Here is an 18,575-nt window from a genome sequence, read left to right as displayed (position 1 = left end):
ATTTTATTGAAAAATAAAATTTAAAATGAGTATAACAAACATGCTATTTTATTTTATAAAACAGTAAAAACTGATTTTAATGAAAGGAATTTTCAAGAGAAGAAAAGAAAAGACAAAATAAAATTTAACCAAACATAATTTTTTTTTTGGTTATTTGATTAAAAGGACTTCTCAAAACCTAATTTTTGAAATTTAACCTCTCACCATTTTTTGGCATCATTTGGACAAAAATACCCTCATTATATTCTTGTAAAAATAATAATTTCTTTTAAAGTAAATACTTGAAATAGAAAAGAGTATTTATGTAAAAAATGGATTACTTTTTCAGAAAAAAAAACATGGAATGGGATAGATTTTCGATGGGTGGATTATTTTATCTTTTTAACCAAATATTTCTTCTTTCTTTTTTGTCTTTTTTTTTTCCCTTAACCAAAAGAGGTGGGTGTACGGAGAGTTGATGACGCAATGGTGTGGAGGTATTTAAACGTTGTTTCATTGTACTGAGCTTCAAGGCAGAGGAAATGGAGTTGAACAACGGCAACTGCGACTCAGACGATGACACTCCGAGGCTGAGCAGTGAAGCCATGGCGGCTTTGAGAGAGTTCCTGAGCGAGCAGACTCAGACCCATGTCGACGCCGACGCAGTTTCTTTGGTTTCAGAGGATTGGAGGCTGAGCCAGTTCTGGTACGATCCCCAAACGGCCGAAACAGTGTCTAAAGAGGTTCTCACTCTTTGCGACTCCTCCGATTCTCTTGTTCGTGTCGCTTGCGTCGCTTGTCCCACCCTCTACGCCTATCTCAAGGTACTGTTGTTTGGTTTCCCAGAAAATTTTTGAAGTTTCTTTAGAGTAGAGATCTGGGAATGGGACAGTAGGAATGCAAATGGAAAAACCAGCGAACTAGGCGCAAAAATGACAGAATACAGACAAATTTGTAGAAGAATTGAATTTTCAAGGACTATTAAATAATGCTAACTCTGAGGGTTTATCAACAAGATTAATGAACTTCTGATAGGAATAAAATTGACACTGCACTTTCTGTTTTCTTACAAGGAATATGTGTTGAAGCAATACTTAGAATATATATTCTTGAGGAACATCTTTTACAATCTCTGAACAGATAGTTCACTAATGTAAAGAGGGATAACTGATAAGTAATTCGACTCGTTCAAATCCAGACCATGAATGCTTGGAATCCATATTATGCAAGAGATTGAGTCGGTGAAAGAGTTGATGCTAGGTCTTATACCTTTCCAGTGACATTTGTTTCGTCCCTATCTTTTGGTGCACCATCCTTTTGCACATGTAGTTGTAGTAGTAGTCAGCCCAGAATCACTCTGTTTTATACTGAAAGACTGCTTCAGATGAATGGGGAATTGTGTCCCTCTTTGATCTGCAGAGTAAGGCCTCCGACTATTAGTGACTAGACTCTTTTTTTTTCCCAGTAACAAGCTCTAGCTCAATTGGTAATTGGTATGAAGATTAATCTTGTAGGGGGAGGGTTGAACTTCAACTCCTTGCGACATGTGGATAGGTGGTCTTCTTCAGCCCATGGGGTGGGACAAAGACTTGCTAGTTGGGTAGCTACAAACGAACCGCACCTCCCCATATTTATGTGACTGTAGGCTGATATTTTTAGAGGTTCTGATTGCAGCCTGTTGCAAATCATTCAAGTTGATTTTCTTTGTGGTGGTCTTAGGATAGGAGAAAAGAGAGAAAAATCCTCCTGGGAAAATGGGGGAGTGTGCACTTACCTAAGGAGAGCTGCTTGGGAAGTGTTTATGGTTGTTTTCAGCTAAAAGTAAGTTTCATAGAGGAGAGTTGAGGAGGGAAAGTATGGTTTTGCACACCCTAATGGTAAAGAGCTAAGGAGGGCATCAGGAGGGGCTGATAGGAATTCTCTGGATTTATTTCCTTCGATGTTTTGATATGGTGAATGGTCTGGGATATGCCTATTGAAGGTGAGATTTCCAAACCTTTCCTAGTGGTGGAGTACCCTGTTAGCTAGGGGTGGAGGATATTTCAACTCGAGTTTTATTGGGGAATTGTGATGGAAAATTAATAGAAAGCAGAAAAGCAGCAGGTAACAACCCAGAATCTGTAAAGAAAATCAACACTTATTGGTTTCAGTTGAGATGCACTCTACACCGTCCTGAAGAATATATCTGCCCTCTGAGTCTAAGCCCAGATACAGCAGGTGAACGGCTGAAGAGATGGAAAAGGGTGTTTGACAACATTACCACAAGAAAGGCTCAAGCTTTGAAATTGATGGAAAATCAGATACGAAAGAAAGAGAAAATGGCTTCACATCTGCTTATCAGGGGCCTGGAGTGCAGCATTTCAAGGATGCAGTAGGCTGGCTGTGTTGGAGGAAACTTCGTGGAGGCAGAAATCTCGAGCTCTTTGGTTGAAAGATGGGGATAGAAATACCAGATTCTTTCATAGGATGGTCAATATTCATAAGAGGATTAATTTCATGGGAAGAATGTGCATTCGAGGTTCCTTTTGTGTTTTGAGGTGATGTTAGGGTTGAAAATCAACTTGGAAAAGAGTAAGCTTATTACAGTGGGGAGGGTGGATGATGTTAATAAGTTGGCTATTCAGTGGGATTGTAGAGCAGACAGCCTTCCACTGAGTATTTGGGACTTCCTTTGGGTTATCCTTTGAAATCTGCCTTGGTGTGGGATTTGGTTGAGGAAAGGTTTAAAATTGGAAATTTCAGTATCTTTTAATAGGTAGGAGACTAACCATGTTGAAGAGAACTCTTTCCAGTCTACTATTGTGTGTGTATTTGATAGTCAAGTCTACTAGTATATTTTTTATTGGCCCTTTTTGTCATCCCAAGGGAAGTAAGGACTAGATTGGAAAGGATTCAGAAGGATATTTTTGTGGGAGGATGCCTTCTAGAAAAAGAAAAAAAGATTCATTGATAAGGTAGACTACTATTTTTTGTGAGATATTGGTGGGGGGCTTGGCTTTTTGGAGTTGGTGTTCTCAAAAAGGTGTTATTGAGCAAGTGGCTGTGCAGATTTTCTGTTGAGCAAGATAGTTTTTGGAGAAAGGTAATTATGGGGAAATAAAAGGAGTTGCAAGGTTGGGTGCTTTCAAGAAGGGAGAGAGACCTATGTTTCATGTTTTTGGAAAGCAATAAGGAAGGGCAGAGCTGATTTTTTTCTCAAGGATGAAGTTTGCTACTGGGTAATGGTTTTGGCGTTAAATTTTGGTTAGACTAATGGAGTGATGGGGAGCTTCTAAAGGATCATTTCTTGCGGTTATTTAATCTTGCATCTCATAAGGAGGTGTGGGTTTTAGATTCCTAGGATGGTGATTGTTAGAATCCTAGGTTTAGGAGGAACCTTTTGAACAGAGAGGTGACTTTGGTTGACTCCTTTCTGCATTTGTTAAGCTCCCATTCTATGTCTAGGGATCTGGAAGACAAAGTTACTTGGAAAGGAACTAAGAAGGACTCCTTCACAGTTCCTACTAGATGTCATTGGTTATGGAAGACCTATACACTTTTATTTGTAAGTTGATCCAGAACCCAAAATTGCCTCCAAGATTAGTTTCTTTTTCTTGTTTTTTCTTTCTTTCCTTTTTGTGCTTGTGTGTGTGTGTGGGAAGCTGTTTGGAAAGAAGATTTTGACTTTGGACCAGTAATGAAGAGAGGCTAGAGTATTATCAATTGGTTCTATCTTTGCAAGGATGATTTTGAGTCTCTAGCTCATATCCTGATCCATTGTAACTAGACTTATAGCCTTTGGGCTTTGGTGTTCTCCTTATTCAGCGTTTCTTAGGTCTTTCCTAAATCAGTTAAAGACAAGTTGCTTAGTTGGCCTAGTGTCTTCATTGGAGCTAAGCACACGTCTATTTGAAAGTTGATCTCTTGGTATCTATTTTGGATCACTTGGAATGAGCGCAATAGTAGAATGTTTGATGGTGTGGAGATATCCTGTTTGAGAGTAAAAGACATATCTCTGAAAACCTTTTTCTTATGGTTTAAGGGGGATGAGGGCTTAGCTTCTTGGCTTTTCCTGGACCTTATTGATAGCATGGGGATTGGCTAGTTTGTTACAGCTAAAGACTTTTCTTTTTTATGCTTTATTCGTGCGCTGCTTGTGTATCTTAATTTTCCTTTCAAAAGAAAAACAAGGAGTTAACAACTGACCGCCCCAAGGGTGCACCCCCAAATGTGAGAAGATATGAACAGCCTTCCAGCCATGAAGAGAAAGTTTGACCTATAGTATATCAGAAAACGAATAAAAGAAGCAGTGGTTTGCTATGAGAATATCAGATCAATATATAGAAATTTTAGAGAGGGAATGTGGTATAATCTGCTATTCACAGGAGTTATTTGTGCAACAATGAGCTGGAATCAGGATGGCAACTGGAAGTGAGAATCACATGTGTGCCTTGAAGAATCTGCAGGGGTGAATCAAAATACTTCAGGGGCAAAGTGCTCAAACCATGGGTGGAATGAAATTGTGGGGCTGTGAGATTGCTCACTGCAAAGTGGTTTTATTAGGGTAAACTCCAGGCAGGCGGAATTAACTCTGCAGAGCAGCACAATTTTTTTTTCCCTTCCTGACAAGCTATTCTGGTCAAGCTGAATTTCAATCGTGTGGAATTAAAACTGTAGAGGTGTGTGGATCACCTCTACCAGCCCTTAAAGTATAGTCTTAGGCAATCTTTGAACAGATTGCACATGGAGGAGGCTTTTATGGAGGTCATCTCTTGTGTTCAGTCTACTTGGTTAGTAGGGATGAGTTGAGGTGAAAAGCTTCTAAAGAGGAGCAGTTTTCAGTTATTTAGAGGTGTTTCCCTGTGGTACTTATGCAGGCTTGCAGCATTTCCAGCATCTGAAATTTAGGAATCCATGGACCTCGAAAATGGGCTTCTTTTTTGGAGTGTAGACTTGAAGAAGATTGTGATAATTGACCACTTGATGTATAGAGGACGGAGTATAAAAATTGTTGTTGCATGGGAAAATTGAGTCTTCTAGTCATATTTTGTATATTACTGGATTGCTTGGGATTTCTTGTTTGTGCTTTTTGTGACTACTTGGGTGCTTCTGTGATTAATGTGAAAGGTGCTTGAAAGCTGGTGTAGTAGGTCGTCAGTAGAAATAGGAAAAGGAATGGAAGGCATCCTCTTTTTGTTTGTTTGGCTTCATGCCTTGCTGGAGTAGAGAAGAAGACTCTTTGGGGGGAGGTGGGTGGTATGGTGGTTCTCATAACCTATGAAATTTGCTTTGAGATTTTTTTAGTCATTGAAATTAGTACCAATATGAGCATTTTCAGAGGCTAGGATGTGGTTTTCCTGTTCTGGTCATGTTCTCATCTCTTCTTGTTGTTACTTTTTTTCTTTTTTTTTTTTTCTTTTCCCCCCCTTTTTGTAGTGGGTGCTCTGTATACTATCCATGTACTATTTGCACCCCCTGGTGCTTTCTTTCCTTCCTACAGAGACGAGCTGAAGCTCTGGTTGTTGGTCTAGATCTCCAAAACAAAGAAATCAACTCAGCCACACCATCAAAATCCAAAAACTAGGTCAAGAACAGTTTTACCTCACGAGGCATGGACAAGTCCATACATCACAAGACACACAATTAGCCTGCAAATCAATCCCTGTAATCATAAATTCCTCTGCAAGTCATTTATGAGATTTCACTTACTGGTTTCCTCCTTTCTGTCGTTGTCCTCATCTTCTCCCTTTTTTTTTTTTTTTTTTTGGTGTTATTGTGCCAAAAAAGAGATTTTTTTTTTGCTCTGTTTTTCTATGAATAATATGTTGAAAACACAACTGCTACTCATGTCATTAATTCTCCAATAATGGTGGAAATCTGGACACTAGTTTCATCATCTCTGTCTTACTTGAAATCCCTTACAAAACCCTACCAACCACTCCCACTCTCAACCAGCCAAACTGACTTTACTCACTGTGGTTGGATCATTGGAGTTTGCTTAGGGATTAGGTTGACCTGGAACCCAATCCAACCACCCGCCAAATTGTAGCTCTAAGTTGGACCGTGTCTGTAGGGAATTAAACCGAATTCCCAACTCGTAAGAAACAAAAAAATTAGAGAAAACACACGCCAAAGAAAAACAATCACACGCACAAGACAATATTTACGTGATTCGGCAATTTGCCTACGTCCACGGAGTTGCAGAGATATCACTATTATCAGGGAAGAATATAGAGTACAACCTAGCGGCTACAATATTCTCTCTATATATATAACACGGCAACCCCACCATACTAAAAAACTTTAATTACAAAAGGTGGTTCCACAATGGGCTAAACGGGCCCAACAAGCCTCAATAAATCTCCCATTAAAAAACCATGCAATATTATTCGGGTCAGGTCGTCAAACTGGATCAAACAAAACTAGGCTCCACAAAGCCCAACAAATCTCCCACTTGGAGACTAGTCCAATCACCAATATCAAACCGCTATCCTCCAAGAAACAATTCCTCATCCCTACAACTCATCCTCCTGTCCTCAAGCTAGAAGACCAATTGAAGCTGCGCACAGCTTCAACTTCTCAATAGTGACACCCTTAGTCAACATGTCTGCAGGGTTCTTAGATCCACAAATCTTCTCAAGTATTACCAGTTTATCCTCAACAAGATAACGGATAAAGTGGTATTTTGTTTGTATATGTTTCGACTTTGAATGAAAAACCGAATTTTTGGCAAGAAAAATTGCACTCTGACTGTCACTGTGTAGAATGCCCATCTCCTGCTTCTTACCCAATTCATCTAAGAAACCATGTAGCCAAATCATCTCCTTTCCAGCTTCAGTTGCTGCAACATACTCAGCTTTTGTAGTAGACAAAGTAACAATCTTCTGTAGATTTGAAGTCCATGATATAGCTGTACCACCTAGAGTAAAAACAAACCCAGTAGTACTCTTTCTACTATCAATATCACCAGCAAAATCAGCATCTACATAACCCTGCAGTTTCAAACTTGCACCTGTGAAGCAAAGACATGTATCTAATGAACCCTTTAGATATCTTAAAATCCACTTGATTGCCTCCCAATGCTGCTTTTCAGGCCTACTCATGAATCTGCTTACAGCTCCCACTGCATGTGCAATGTCTGGCCTTGTACACACCATAGCATACATCAAGCTACCAATAGCTGAGACATAGGGCACCTTGCTCATATGGTCCCTTTCTTCTTCTGTCTTTGGTGACTGTTCTTTGTTTAGTTTGAAATGACTACCCAAGGGTGTGCTCACTGGTTTAGTTTCATTCATGTTGAACCTGCTGAGAACTTTCTTCACATACTCTGACTGTGAAAGTTTCAATGTACCATTAGCCTTGTCTCTAATGATTCTCATACCAAGGATTTGCTTTGCAGCTCCCAAATCCTTCATTGCAAACTGTTTGGACAATTGTTTCTTCAGATTATTAATCTTCTCAATGTCAGACCCTGCAATAAGCATATCATCCACATACAACAGTAATATGATGTAAGAATTGTCAAAGGACTTAACATAGCAACAGTGATCAGCTTCACATCTCTTGAACCCAATTCTATGCATAAAATTGTCAAACTTCTTATACCACTGTCTAGGAGCTTGTTTAAGGTCATACAAGTTCTTTCTCAGTTTGCAAACTAGATTCTCTTGTCCTTGAACAATGAACCCTTCTGGCTGAATCATGTAAAGGTCTTCCTCCAAGTCACCATGAAGGAATGCTGTCTTCACATCTAACTGCTCAAGATGTAAGTTTTCTGCAGCCACCATTCCAAGTACAAGTCTAATTGTTGACATCTTCACAACTGGAGAAAATATCTCTGTGTAGTCAATGCCCTTCTTCTGCCTTCATGGCTAACTCCCACTTGCTTGAATTTTCATCTTGCAAGGCTTCATCATAACACTCTGGCTCACCACCATCAGTCAACAGGAGATAATTTAAAACAGGTGAATAACGCTGCGGAGGTCTAATGTTCTTGGAAGATCTGCGAACTTCAACTATAGGTGTACTCAAATCTACCTGTGAATTTACATTCTCCTTATCTTCTTTACCCCCTTTTTGGACAGTACTTTCAGTCAATTCATCTAAGTTGACAAACTCAGATTTCTTTTGATCTATCTCTGTAACATCTGACACTACAATTGACCTGTCCTTGTACATAACCTGTTCATTAAATATCACATTTCTACTTCTGATGATTTTCCTGTTTTGTTCATCCCAAAACCTATAGCCAAATTTCTCATCGCCATAACCAATGAAAAAACATATTTTTGACTTTGCATCAAGTTTACTACGAGCATCAGAATCAATATGAACATAAGATACACAACCAAAAACTTTTAAATGTGAAAACTTCACCTCTTTACCGCTCCAAACCTCCTTAGGAAGTCTGAACTCCATGGGAACTGATGGTCCTCGGTTTATCAGGTAAGCTGCAGTGCTAACAGCATCAGCCCAAAAAGTTTTTGGTAGTCCAGCATGCAACCTCATACTTCTAGCATGCTTATTGAGAGTTCTGTTCATGCGCTCAGCCACACCATTCTGCTGTGGTATCCCAGGAATGGTCTTCTCCATCCTAATTCCCTGTGCAGCACAATACTCATTGAACCCTCCATCTATGTACTCTCCTCCATTATCTGACCTCAAACATTTTACTTTCAAACCTGTTTCTGTCTCAACCATGGTCTTCCACTTCTTAAAAGTTTCAAATACATTAGATTTATTTTTCAGAAAATAAACTTATACCTTTCTACTTGAGTCATCAATAAAAGTGATGTAGTACCTTGAACCTCCTAGGGATGCAACCGGAGAAGGCCCCCACAAATCAGTGTGTACTAGTTCCAATTTTTCAGCCTTCGGTGTCCTGCCAGTTTTCAAGAAGCTCACCTTTTTTTGCTTTCCTAAGATGCAACTTTCACACATGTCAAAATCAATGGACTTCAATTCTGGTAGTTTTCCTTTTGACAGCAACATCTTCATCCCTTTCTCACTCATATGACCAAGTCTACGGTGCCATAGGCTTGTATCAGTACTTGCATCAGCAACTGCAATTGTATCTCTTGAACATGAAATCATATACAGAGTACCAATCTTCTTTCCACGAGCCAATACCCTAGCTCCCTTTGTAACCTTCCAAGTACCACTAACAAATAGTATTGCATGTCCTTCATCATCAAGTTGTCCAACAGAAATCAGATTCCTCCTCAGGTCAGGAATATGTCGAACCTTCTCCAGTAACCAAACAAACCAATTGGGCAACGATATCCGAACGTCTCCCAGACCCACAACATCCAAGGCTGAACCATCAGCCAAATACACCTTACCAAAATCACCTGCAACATAATTTTGTATGATTTCTCGGTGTGGAGTGGTATGAAACGAAGCTCCTGAATCAAAAACTCAATCATCAAGTGGACTATCTACTGCAAGAAGTAATGCATCCTGTACCTCTTCTGTTACAGCATTAGCAGAATCATCTTCATTCTTCTTCTTAGGGCTTTTGCATTACCTTTTAAAGTGACTTGTTTTCCCACAATTCCAGCATTGTACTTATTGGCCTGATCTAGATTTGCTTCTGTTCCGATTAGAATTTATGGAATTTGATCTACCCCGATTTGAATTTCTGTCATTACATTTGCCTCTTGTTTCAAGGTTTAGGGCAAAACCAGATCCTGAGGTTTCACCTGCATCTCTTCGGCGAATCTCCTCAGCCAGAATTAAATCCCGTATATCATTGTACTTGAGCTTTTCCTTTCCCGTAGAATTGCTTACTGCCATCCTCATTGCATCCCAACTGTTTGGCAAAGAAGCCAAGACGAGCAGAGCACGAATCTCATCATCAAAATCAATTTCTACAGACGACAATTGATTTGTGATTATATTAAATTCATTCAGATGTTGTGCTACTGATGCATTCTCTGCCATCTTCAAATTGAACAATTTCTTCATCAGATGCACCTTATTGTTTGCGGACGGCTTTTCATACATACCGGACAAAGCCTTCATCAAATCTGCTGTGGTCTTCTCCTTTACAACATTATGTGCAACAGACCTAGATAAAGTTAACCTAATAACTCCTAGAACCTGTCTGTCAAGAAGCACCCATTCCTCAACCTTTATACTCTCAGGTTTTGTCCCCAAAAGAGGCAAATGCAATTTCCTCCCATAGAGATAATCTTCAATTTGCATCCTCCAATACGCAAAGTCTGTGCCATCAAACTTTTCTATTCTAGACGCCTTTCCTGCTTCCTCTACCATTGCTCCCACTCAAACCTAACCCTAGGCTCTGATACCAGTTGTAGGGAATTAAACCGAATTCCCAACCCGTGAGAAACAAAAAAATTAGAGAAAACACACGCCAAAGAAAAACAATCACACGCACAAGACAGTATTTACGTGGTTCGGTAATTTGCCTACGTCCACAGAGTTGCAATGATATCACTATTATCAGGGAAGAATACAGAGTACAACCTAGCGGCTACAATATTCTCTCTATATACATAACACGGCAACCCCACCATACTAAAAAACCCTAATTACAAAAGGTGGTTCCACAATGGGCTAAACGAGCCCAACAGGCCTCAATAAATCTCCCATTAAAAAGTCATGCAATATTATTCGGGTCGGGTCATCAAATCGGATCAAACAAAACTAGGCTCCACAAAGCCCAATAGTGTCCATGTTTTATCTTGGAACCAAAAGAGAAAAAGGGGCTTACATCTTTTTCTTTTAATACGGTTCATGAATTCATTGGAAACTATCCTTGCTGCTCAGAAAATAATTAGAGCTTATGATACAAGATTGTTGGATTTATTTCCCTGCAGCTTTGAGTTGAGTTTTCAAAACAAGCTTGGCATGCTGACGTAATCTCCTGTGTATTAGCATTGAACATAGTGTATCATACCTTCCATCTATGAAAATATGAATACTATATCAACACAGTGCATTTGCAGCATGTAGAAACTGACATGTGGTGGCACTTCCACCCATGAATATCATTTCTCACCATTTATGTCTTAATTATTGGTCATTACATCTGCATCAGGCACCTAATGCTTTCTTGTAATTTAACCATTTTCTCCATCTGAATTTCAGAAAATTGATCCTAATGTTTCTCTGCAACTTCTTGAGTATGACAAACGTTTTGAGCAATATGGAAGTGATTTCACATTCTATGATTATAACCAACCAGAAGAGTTGCCTCCAGAATTGAAGCATGCTTTTCAAGTTGTAGTGGCAGATCCTCCTTACCTGGTGAGAACTTGATTTGTCTTAGTGGATGCTTTTAGTCAGCCCTTCCTCCCTTACAGGGTTATCCTCTGTCAAGTCCTGTCAAGTGTCCATCACTTACATAAAAGTAATGTGGGAAAGCAAGATCTTCTTAAGCTTATATTTTTGTTGTTTTTTCTCTTAACCCTCCATTTGACCATTATTTTATAAGCAATGATTCCACACATAATTAGTATTATATAAACAAATGCTGCCTAGTAGTTCCAAGGAATGTGGTTTATTACTAGTACATTCTAGCATTTACTGACTGATGATATGTTAATGATGTTTATGGTACTAATAAGAATATGTGTCTGTAAATGTTAGCTTACATCATTATATCATAGGTATGCATGTATTTGCATATGAATTAGATACATATTCATCATGTGATCTACTGTACCAAAAAGAAAAAGAAAATATCATACCTGTTATGTAATGGAGAAACCTATGAGACTGCTAATAAACTAATTTTTTATTTTATTTGTAACACAATTAAAAAAAGGTTTAAAAGGATCAGTACTGTTAAGTTTCCTATTATTGTTTACATCTTTACTTGTTATGAAAAAACATTCATTAGTTACAAGAACTTATCATAAGAATTTTTCTTTATGTTCCAAATTGATTTCTACGCTACCCATCATTCTGTCATTTATATTGGAAACACGATTTACTCGACATTTGGGCTTTTAGTGCTTGCATGGGCATGATATTAGCTCACCAATATTACAGCAATCTATTAGCCCTTATTGAACTCATTTCTATGATAAAATAAAAAAACTATATTCTAAGGTGTCCATGTGTCCAACAAACTCATTTTGTTTGTTTGAGATCATCAGAGAAGTATTGATGAGGATATATGTACTTCCTTTTGCATTGGCTCCTAAGGTAAGTGGGTCTATTAGTCCCAAGGATTTTAGATGTGATAGTTTAATAACATGCATATATAAGATCATCCTAAGTCCTCTCTGTAGTTGGTAGTGACTCTTTATTTTATCACCTCTTGCATTGTCTTCTTAAAGTGAGACAAATGATTCATGTTTTTCCTTGTTAAACATGACCAAGGATGGGATATGGTGGGCACAGAGTTCAGGAATGTTAGACACTTCGACTAAGTACCAAAAAAGTGTTGGTATTTGTGGATAAGGATAGAGTTTGGTTTCTTATTTGATTTATTTTTGTTTAATAAATCAAGGTATCTCGTGATAAGTCCTGAAAGTTAGGGAGATTTGAATTTTCTGTTTTCTTTTTTTAATTTTAATTTTGAAGTCAGTTGTTACCTAGATTTTAAGAGGAGATTGGGCCCTAGTTTCAAGGAGAAAATCAAGCTGGTTGTTTTCTGCTGTAGTCTATTTATTTAGCCCTGTAAATCTATCTGAGGAGAAAAATAAAGTTTCAATTCCTATTTTTCGTCTTTATGGTATCAGAGCGGAAACTCTAAAAGCTATTTACTTTTATGGCAAAAATTGCCATACTTGGTGGAGCATGACGAGCAATGTCGGGCGAAGCTAGAGGAGAAGAATCTTTGAGTGTCTCTTCAACCTTGTCAGTGGTAATGTCTCAATCATTAACTGCATTTCAAGCTGGTGATAATCCTCCTATGCTGATCACTGACACACAAATTAAATGGAAAGAACTACCTCCAATGATCTAAGTCAGTCAAGTTGGTGGTGTGTGGAAGAGGAAAGCTCGGTTATTTGATAGGTGAAACAAAGGCACATGATCCGAATTATTCCATGTGGATCATGGACAATTCAATTGTCATGGCATGGCCAATCAACTCGATGGACACAAAAATCAGTCAGACTTATTTGTTCTTATCAATGACAAAAGCAATATGGGACACAACTAAGAGAAATTGCTCACATCTAGGCAATGCTGCCCAAATTTTCGAGTTGAAGTCAAGGGTCACGGAGATGAAACAGGGAACTATGGATGTAACACAATATTATAATTATATACAAACCATCTGGCAGGAATTAGATCTATTCTATGAGTCAGAATTAGGCTGCAAAGCGTGTAGTGTGAAGTATAAAAAAATGATTGAGAAGAAAAGAGTTTTTGTGTTATTGGTAGGTCTAAATAAAGAACTCAATTCTGGGGCAAATTGAGCACCTCTACAAACTGCTCAATTCATCATTGTCCCAATATGGTCCAAATCAAGGAGGTAGTAATTGTTCTACAGCCTAAAAAGGTACCTTCCTTACTGCTCTCAATGCTGCAAATAATAAAGAAATGTGGATTGTCGGCTCTGTGGCGTCATACCATATGACAAAAAATTAGATTTGTAGATGGTTCACTTTATTCCCAGGGAAGGGAACCGTGTCACTCTCAAATTCTCTAAAAATCCATTCTGTTTTACACGTTCCAAAACATTCCTGTAATCTACTTTCCATTAGCATATTAACCAGAGACCACAATTGCATAGCTAAATTTTTTCCATCCTATTGTGAGTTTTAGAGAATCTATCTTCGGGAAAGATGATGGGGAAAGCTGGAGAATGTGACAACATTTATTATCTTAAGGATTCAATCATTGTTAATGGACAAGGTCAAGTTGCAAGTGGTTTATTAGGTTCTTTATCTTGTGATAACAAGATAATGTTATGGCACTATAGATTAGGCTATCCTAGTTTTTCTTATGTGAAATTTTTGTTTCCCATTTTGTTCAATTATAAAAAAATGTTTCTCTTTTACAGTGAAACTTGTCAACTTGCCAAACATCAACGTAGTCCTTATCTTGCCCAACCCTATATAGCTTCTTGTCCTTTGTCACTTATTCATAGTGATATTTTGGGTTCCTTCACGTGTTCCAAACTTAAAAAGGATGGGATTCTCTTAAGGACATTCCAATCATACTATGTTCTATAGGCACTCTCAAGAAGTAAAGGTGACAATTCTGATTATTTACGTAGATGACATAATTCTTATAGTGATGATGACCCTAGAATGAAGATGTCTATCAAAAAATAAAAAATAAAAAAATGACCCTAGAATGAAGAAAATGAAGGAGACATTGGCTGATGAATTCGTGAAGGATCTTGGTAGTTTGAGATATTTCTTGGGGATGGAAATTGCTAGAAGCAAACTTGGAATTTCTATTTGTCAACATAAATACACCTTAGATCTACTTAAAGAAACAGGGATGCTTGGATGCAAACTTAGTGAAACTCTTGTTGATCAAAATGAAAGACTTCTTTGGATGACAAAGCATCGGCAGAAATGGGGAGGTTTTGAAGATTGATTGATAGGTTGATTTATCTATCACACACTTGCCCAAATACAACCTTTACAGTTAGTGGAGTAAATCAACATATGCATTCACCTACAGAATCTCACTTGGAGGTTGTGTAGTGAATTTTGAATTTGAAATACCTCAAAGGAACACCAGGTAAAGGACGCTTCTTTGGAAAAAGTGAGAACAAAGGAGTGGAAATTTACCACGGATGCAGATTAGGCTGGATTCCCAAAAGATGGGAGGTCAACTACAGGCTACTATACATTTGTTTTCAGGAACTTAGTGACATGGAGGAGTAAAAAACAAAGTGTGATAGCTAGAAGTAGTGCGGCGGAGTTTGGAGCTATAGCCCAAGGAATATGTGAAGGGTTGTGGATCAAGAAGATGTTAGTGGAGTTACAAGTGATAATGAGTCAACCAGTGAAATTGTTCTGTGATAATAAGGCAGTTATAGATATCTTGCGGAATCCTGTTCATCATGACAAAATAAAACACACTGAGCTGGATTGACACTTTATAAAGGAAAAGAAAGAAGAGGGTACCTTGTGCATGACTTATGTACCTACGAGTGAACAGGTGGCTGATGTTTTCATAAAAGGACTGCACAAATCAGTTTTTGAGAAGGTCATGGGCAAGCTGGGAATGTCAAACATATTTATCTCAGCTTGGGGGGAGTGTGGGTAAGGATAGAGTTTGGTTTCATATTTGATTCATTTTTGTTCAATAAATCAGGGTATTTCGTGATAAGTCCTGAAAGTTAGGGAGATTTTCTTTTCTTTTCTTTTCTTTTTTTTTTTTTAATTTTAATTTTGAAGTTTGTTACCTAGATTTTAGGAGGAGATTGAGTCCTAGTTTCTAGGAGAAAATCAAGCTGGTTGTTTTCTGCTATTTTCTATTTATTTAGCCCTATAAATCTATTTGAGAAGAAAAATAAAGTTTCAATTCCTATTTTCTATCTTTAGTATCTTATGTGTGTCTTGACACAGATACTTCTGCTCCATAGAAGTGTTTGTGCTAAATAGGTGTCTCATGTGTGGCACTTGATGCTCTAGGAGCATCAAAGTGTGATTATATTAGCTTTTTTCTTATGTCAAGCAATTATTGTAACTAGTTCAGTTTGACTTGTTTTTTTCTTCTTTTTTTTTCTTTTTTTTTGTGGTCGACATCTGTAGGGTTTTGAAGATGGGATTTGGAAAGTTTGTTTTATTTTAATAACATAAGAAATGCTAATTTTCATGGTCACATCCATGTGATGTGCTATCATTTGTATTTTTGTAGCATGACAATTAATTGAAAATGGGACTGTTTTAGGGCTACACTGTAAGGTTGTCTTGATGTGCATATGGCCCAGTAAGTTATGAATTCACATGAGCATTTGGAAAGGTAATTCTTAAGAGTATTGCTTATTAATACAGTCAGCTCTTTAATAACTAACAATGATGAAGATCAATTTATTAACTGGATTATTAACTTAATAAAATCTTCTGTTTGAGTTTCATTTACAAAAAGCTCCTTTACAATTAGGGTGTCTTGGGAAAAAACAAGATCTTTTTGAGCAAAATAAAGTTAGTGGCATCCTTTGGACCTACTGAAAGTTGAGCCTTCGCTCATTCTTGCCAGAGTTCACTTTGTCTCTCTTTACTACCAAATGTTGGAGTTTTTTGGGGGGCTAATAATCCTTCATTCATCTATATTAGTTTTGTGTAGATATATGCTAGAATGTGTTTATATCTTGATAACAAATGATATAATAGGAAATTTTTAGAAAATTTATTAATTTACAGCCTATTGCTAAATTCTTTTGTAATATACCGTTACATAACTTAAAGCATTATTTGTTAATAGATGTTATCTATTTAATAATTTTTAGTTGGTAGAGAGCCTATTAAAACAACAGGCAACATGTTAGATGGTGTTAGAGCTCGTAATGTGTTGGCCTCAGGTTGCATAAAGGGCCATTCAACCTGAGTTTTGACCCATTTACAAGTACAGTCAGGAACTATCAAGTCCAATTCAATCAGATAGGAATGAACTAGTTCATGTACCATGTAGGTTACCTATTTTCATCGCCAAGAGAAAAGATCAGGAGAATTCAGTAAGCCTTAAAATTTATATGTTAAAGAAATAGTGATCTCTACTTTGATTCATGGCTATATATTTGGCCTTTCCCTCCAAAGACATATTCCCCATTATGATGAAGATTATTTGCCTATATGGATGCAATTACTGATGGATAATCTTGTGGAATTGTTTTAAGGCTACATCTTGGACAGGTTAACTTGACCCAACTTGAAAAATGACAAGCTTTGCATCAAGATCTCCATATCAGGTTGAGGCCTCCGGGCAACACAAACAATTCCAACCTAACCAAGTTTGGGTTGAAGACCTGCAACAGGAGTTAAGATTAGGTTGGATTTGGTTCTAGCTTTTAACTTGACCCATCCTGTCCTAGTTGCAGCCCTGAATTGTTACATGGTTGAAAGCACTTGCTGTAATAGCTTTTCTTTTTCACTCTTTTTTCCTTTTTCCACTCATCCAAATAATGTTGCATGTTGGATGTTCTGCAGTTATTTGATTTTGGGTTTTATGATCTCAAAGGTTGACTTGAGTGAGATTAGTATGTGCATCTGTATTAAATGTAAAATCTATATTGATTTGAGCCAGCCAATGTTGTCAGGACTTAACAGATTGACCTGACACACTTTCTTAAGTAACTAAATTTCTGGATTGGTGTTCAGGAACTTCAACTTGGACCACCTGTATATGAAGAATTTTCTCACTTTTACTGGATCATGACTACCCGGACAATTGCAATGGGGGGGATCCTTTTTGTTTGGTAGATACATTCACATGTGGAGTGTGCTACCTTTATTACTGGTCTCTCCAAGATGCTCCATTATCTGAGAAATTCATAGTCCACTGATCTATTTTATAGACATTTTCTATGCTCTTTCAGAATAAAATGGGTGAGGTGTAGGCTGTCCATGAAGATACCACTGGGTGAGATGTAGGCTGTCCACCTGGTCTTGTTAGAAAAAGATACCATATATAGTACGCTCTCCCTTTTCAGTGAGCTTCATGTTATGAATGGAGTTTTAGTTTTCAAATTTCTTGAACTTTTGCCTGCCTCATGATTGCTGTGCCATGTATTAGTAATTAGGAGTTGCTGCTTTTCATCTTCCTCAATATTGTGAGTCACTTATTTCATGTAATCTTATTCAACCAAGTCTATGATGGCAGAGTAAGGAGTGCTTGGAGAAAGTCGCTCAAACAATTTCATTTCTAGCACGACCAGGAGAATCCTTCTTGCTTCTGCTCACAGGTAGTCCCCAATTTATTCTCCTATCCTGCTGAACTTTGTGGCTTCTCATGTGTTTGCTTTATACATATTAACAATAATGCCTTAGCCTAGCAGTAGTGTTCTTTACATAATTAGCCTAGCACACATGAGAATGGCTGACCATTCAGTGATCCCTCCGGCTTAAAGATTAACAAGGAACAATTTTAGCCAAACCCTATTGATTTGAAATGATTATAATATTTGTAGGGGAGGTGCAGAGGGAAAGGGCTGCTGAGCTCTTGGGTATGCATCCATGTTGTTTCAGGCCTCAGCATTCAAACAAACTGGGAAATGAGTTTCGGTTGTTTACAAACTACGATCCTGGAATGAGATTAGGTGGGTGGGATAAACAACTTTAACCCTTGTAATCCTAGCGCAAACGGTGTGATTACAGTTGAATTACTTGCTCATAACCTGATTTTTTTCTGGATAATTATATCATGTAACATTGCTGGCTTCTTCTCCATTTTCTTGGACTGGCTCTGCTCTTTGTGCAATTGAATCTTGCTGAATTTTGTAGATGACAATAGATTGGCAATTTTTTCATGCTCTTTTACTGCTTTATATCATCCCCTTGTTTTGAGTCACTTGAAGCTTTTTAGCAATTCCCTAATCCCAAATTTGTCTCTTTGGTTGAAATCATTTGATGTGGAGAGGATATTAATCTAATAACCATATTTTGACACATTACAAACCTGAAAATGAAAAATTAGTCCCCTTGGACAGAAAGCATTCAACCTACTTATGGGTA

At 37.8% G+C, this 18,575-nt stretch overlaps 1 protein-coding gene across 1 annotated transcript; it reads left to right on the top strand.

The window, feature by feature from the left end:
• Positions 1-492: 492 nt before the first annotated feature.
• On the top strand, positions 493-18,411 carry LOC117919744 (EEF1A lysine methyltransferase 1). Its single transcript, XM_034836988.1, has 4 exons — positions 493-803; positions 11,074-11,232; positions 17,725-17,806; positions 18,032-18,411. Exons 1-4 carry the CDS (start codon positions 522-524, stop codon positions 18,181-18,183), a joined length of 675 nt encoding a protein of 224 aa, XP_034692879.1. The 5' UTR covers positions 493-521; the 3' UTR covers positions 18,184-18,411.
• The last annotated feature ends 164 nt before the right edge of the window (positions 18,412-18,575 follow it).

The sequence above is a fragment of the Vitis riparia genome, chromosome 8 (assembly GCF_004353265.1).
Source record: "Vitis riparia cultivar Riparia Gloire de Montpellier isolate 1030 chromosome 8, EGFV_Vit.rip_1.0, whole genome shotgun sequence".
NCBI classification, from domain to species: domain Eukaryota; kingdom Viridiplantae; phylum Streptophyta; class Magnoliopsida; order Vitales; family Vitaceae; genus Vitis; species Vitis riparia.
This window is presented reverse-complemented; position numbering and strand designations above follow the sequence as displayed.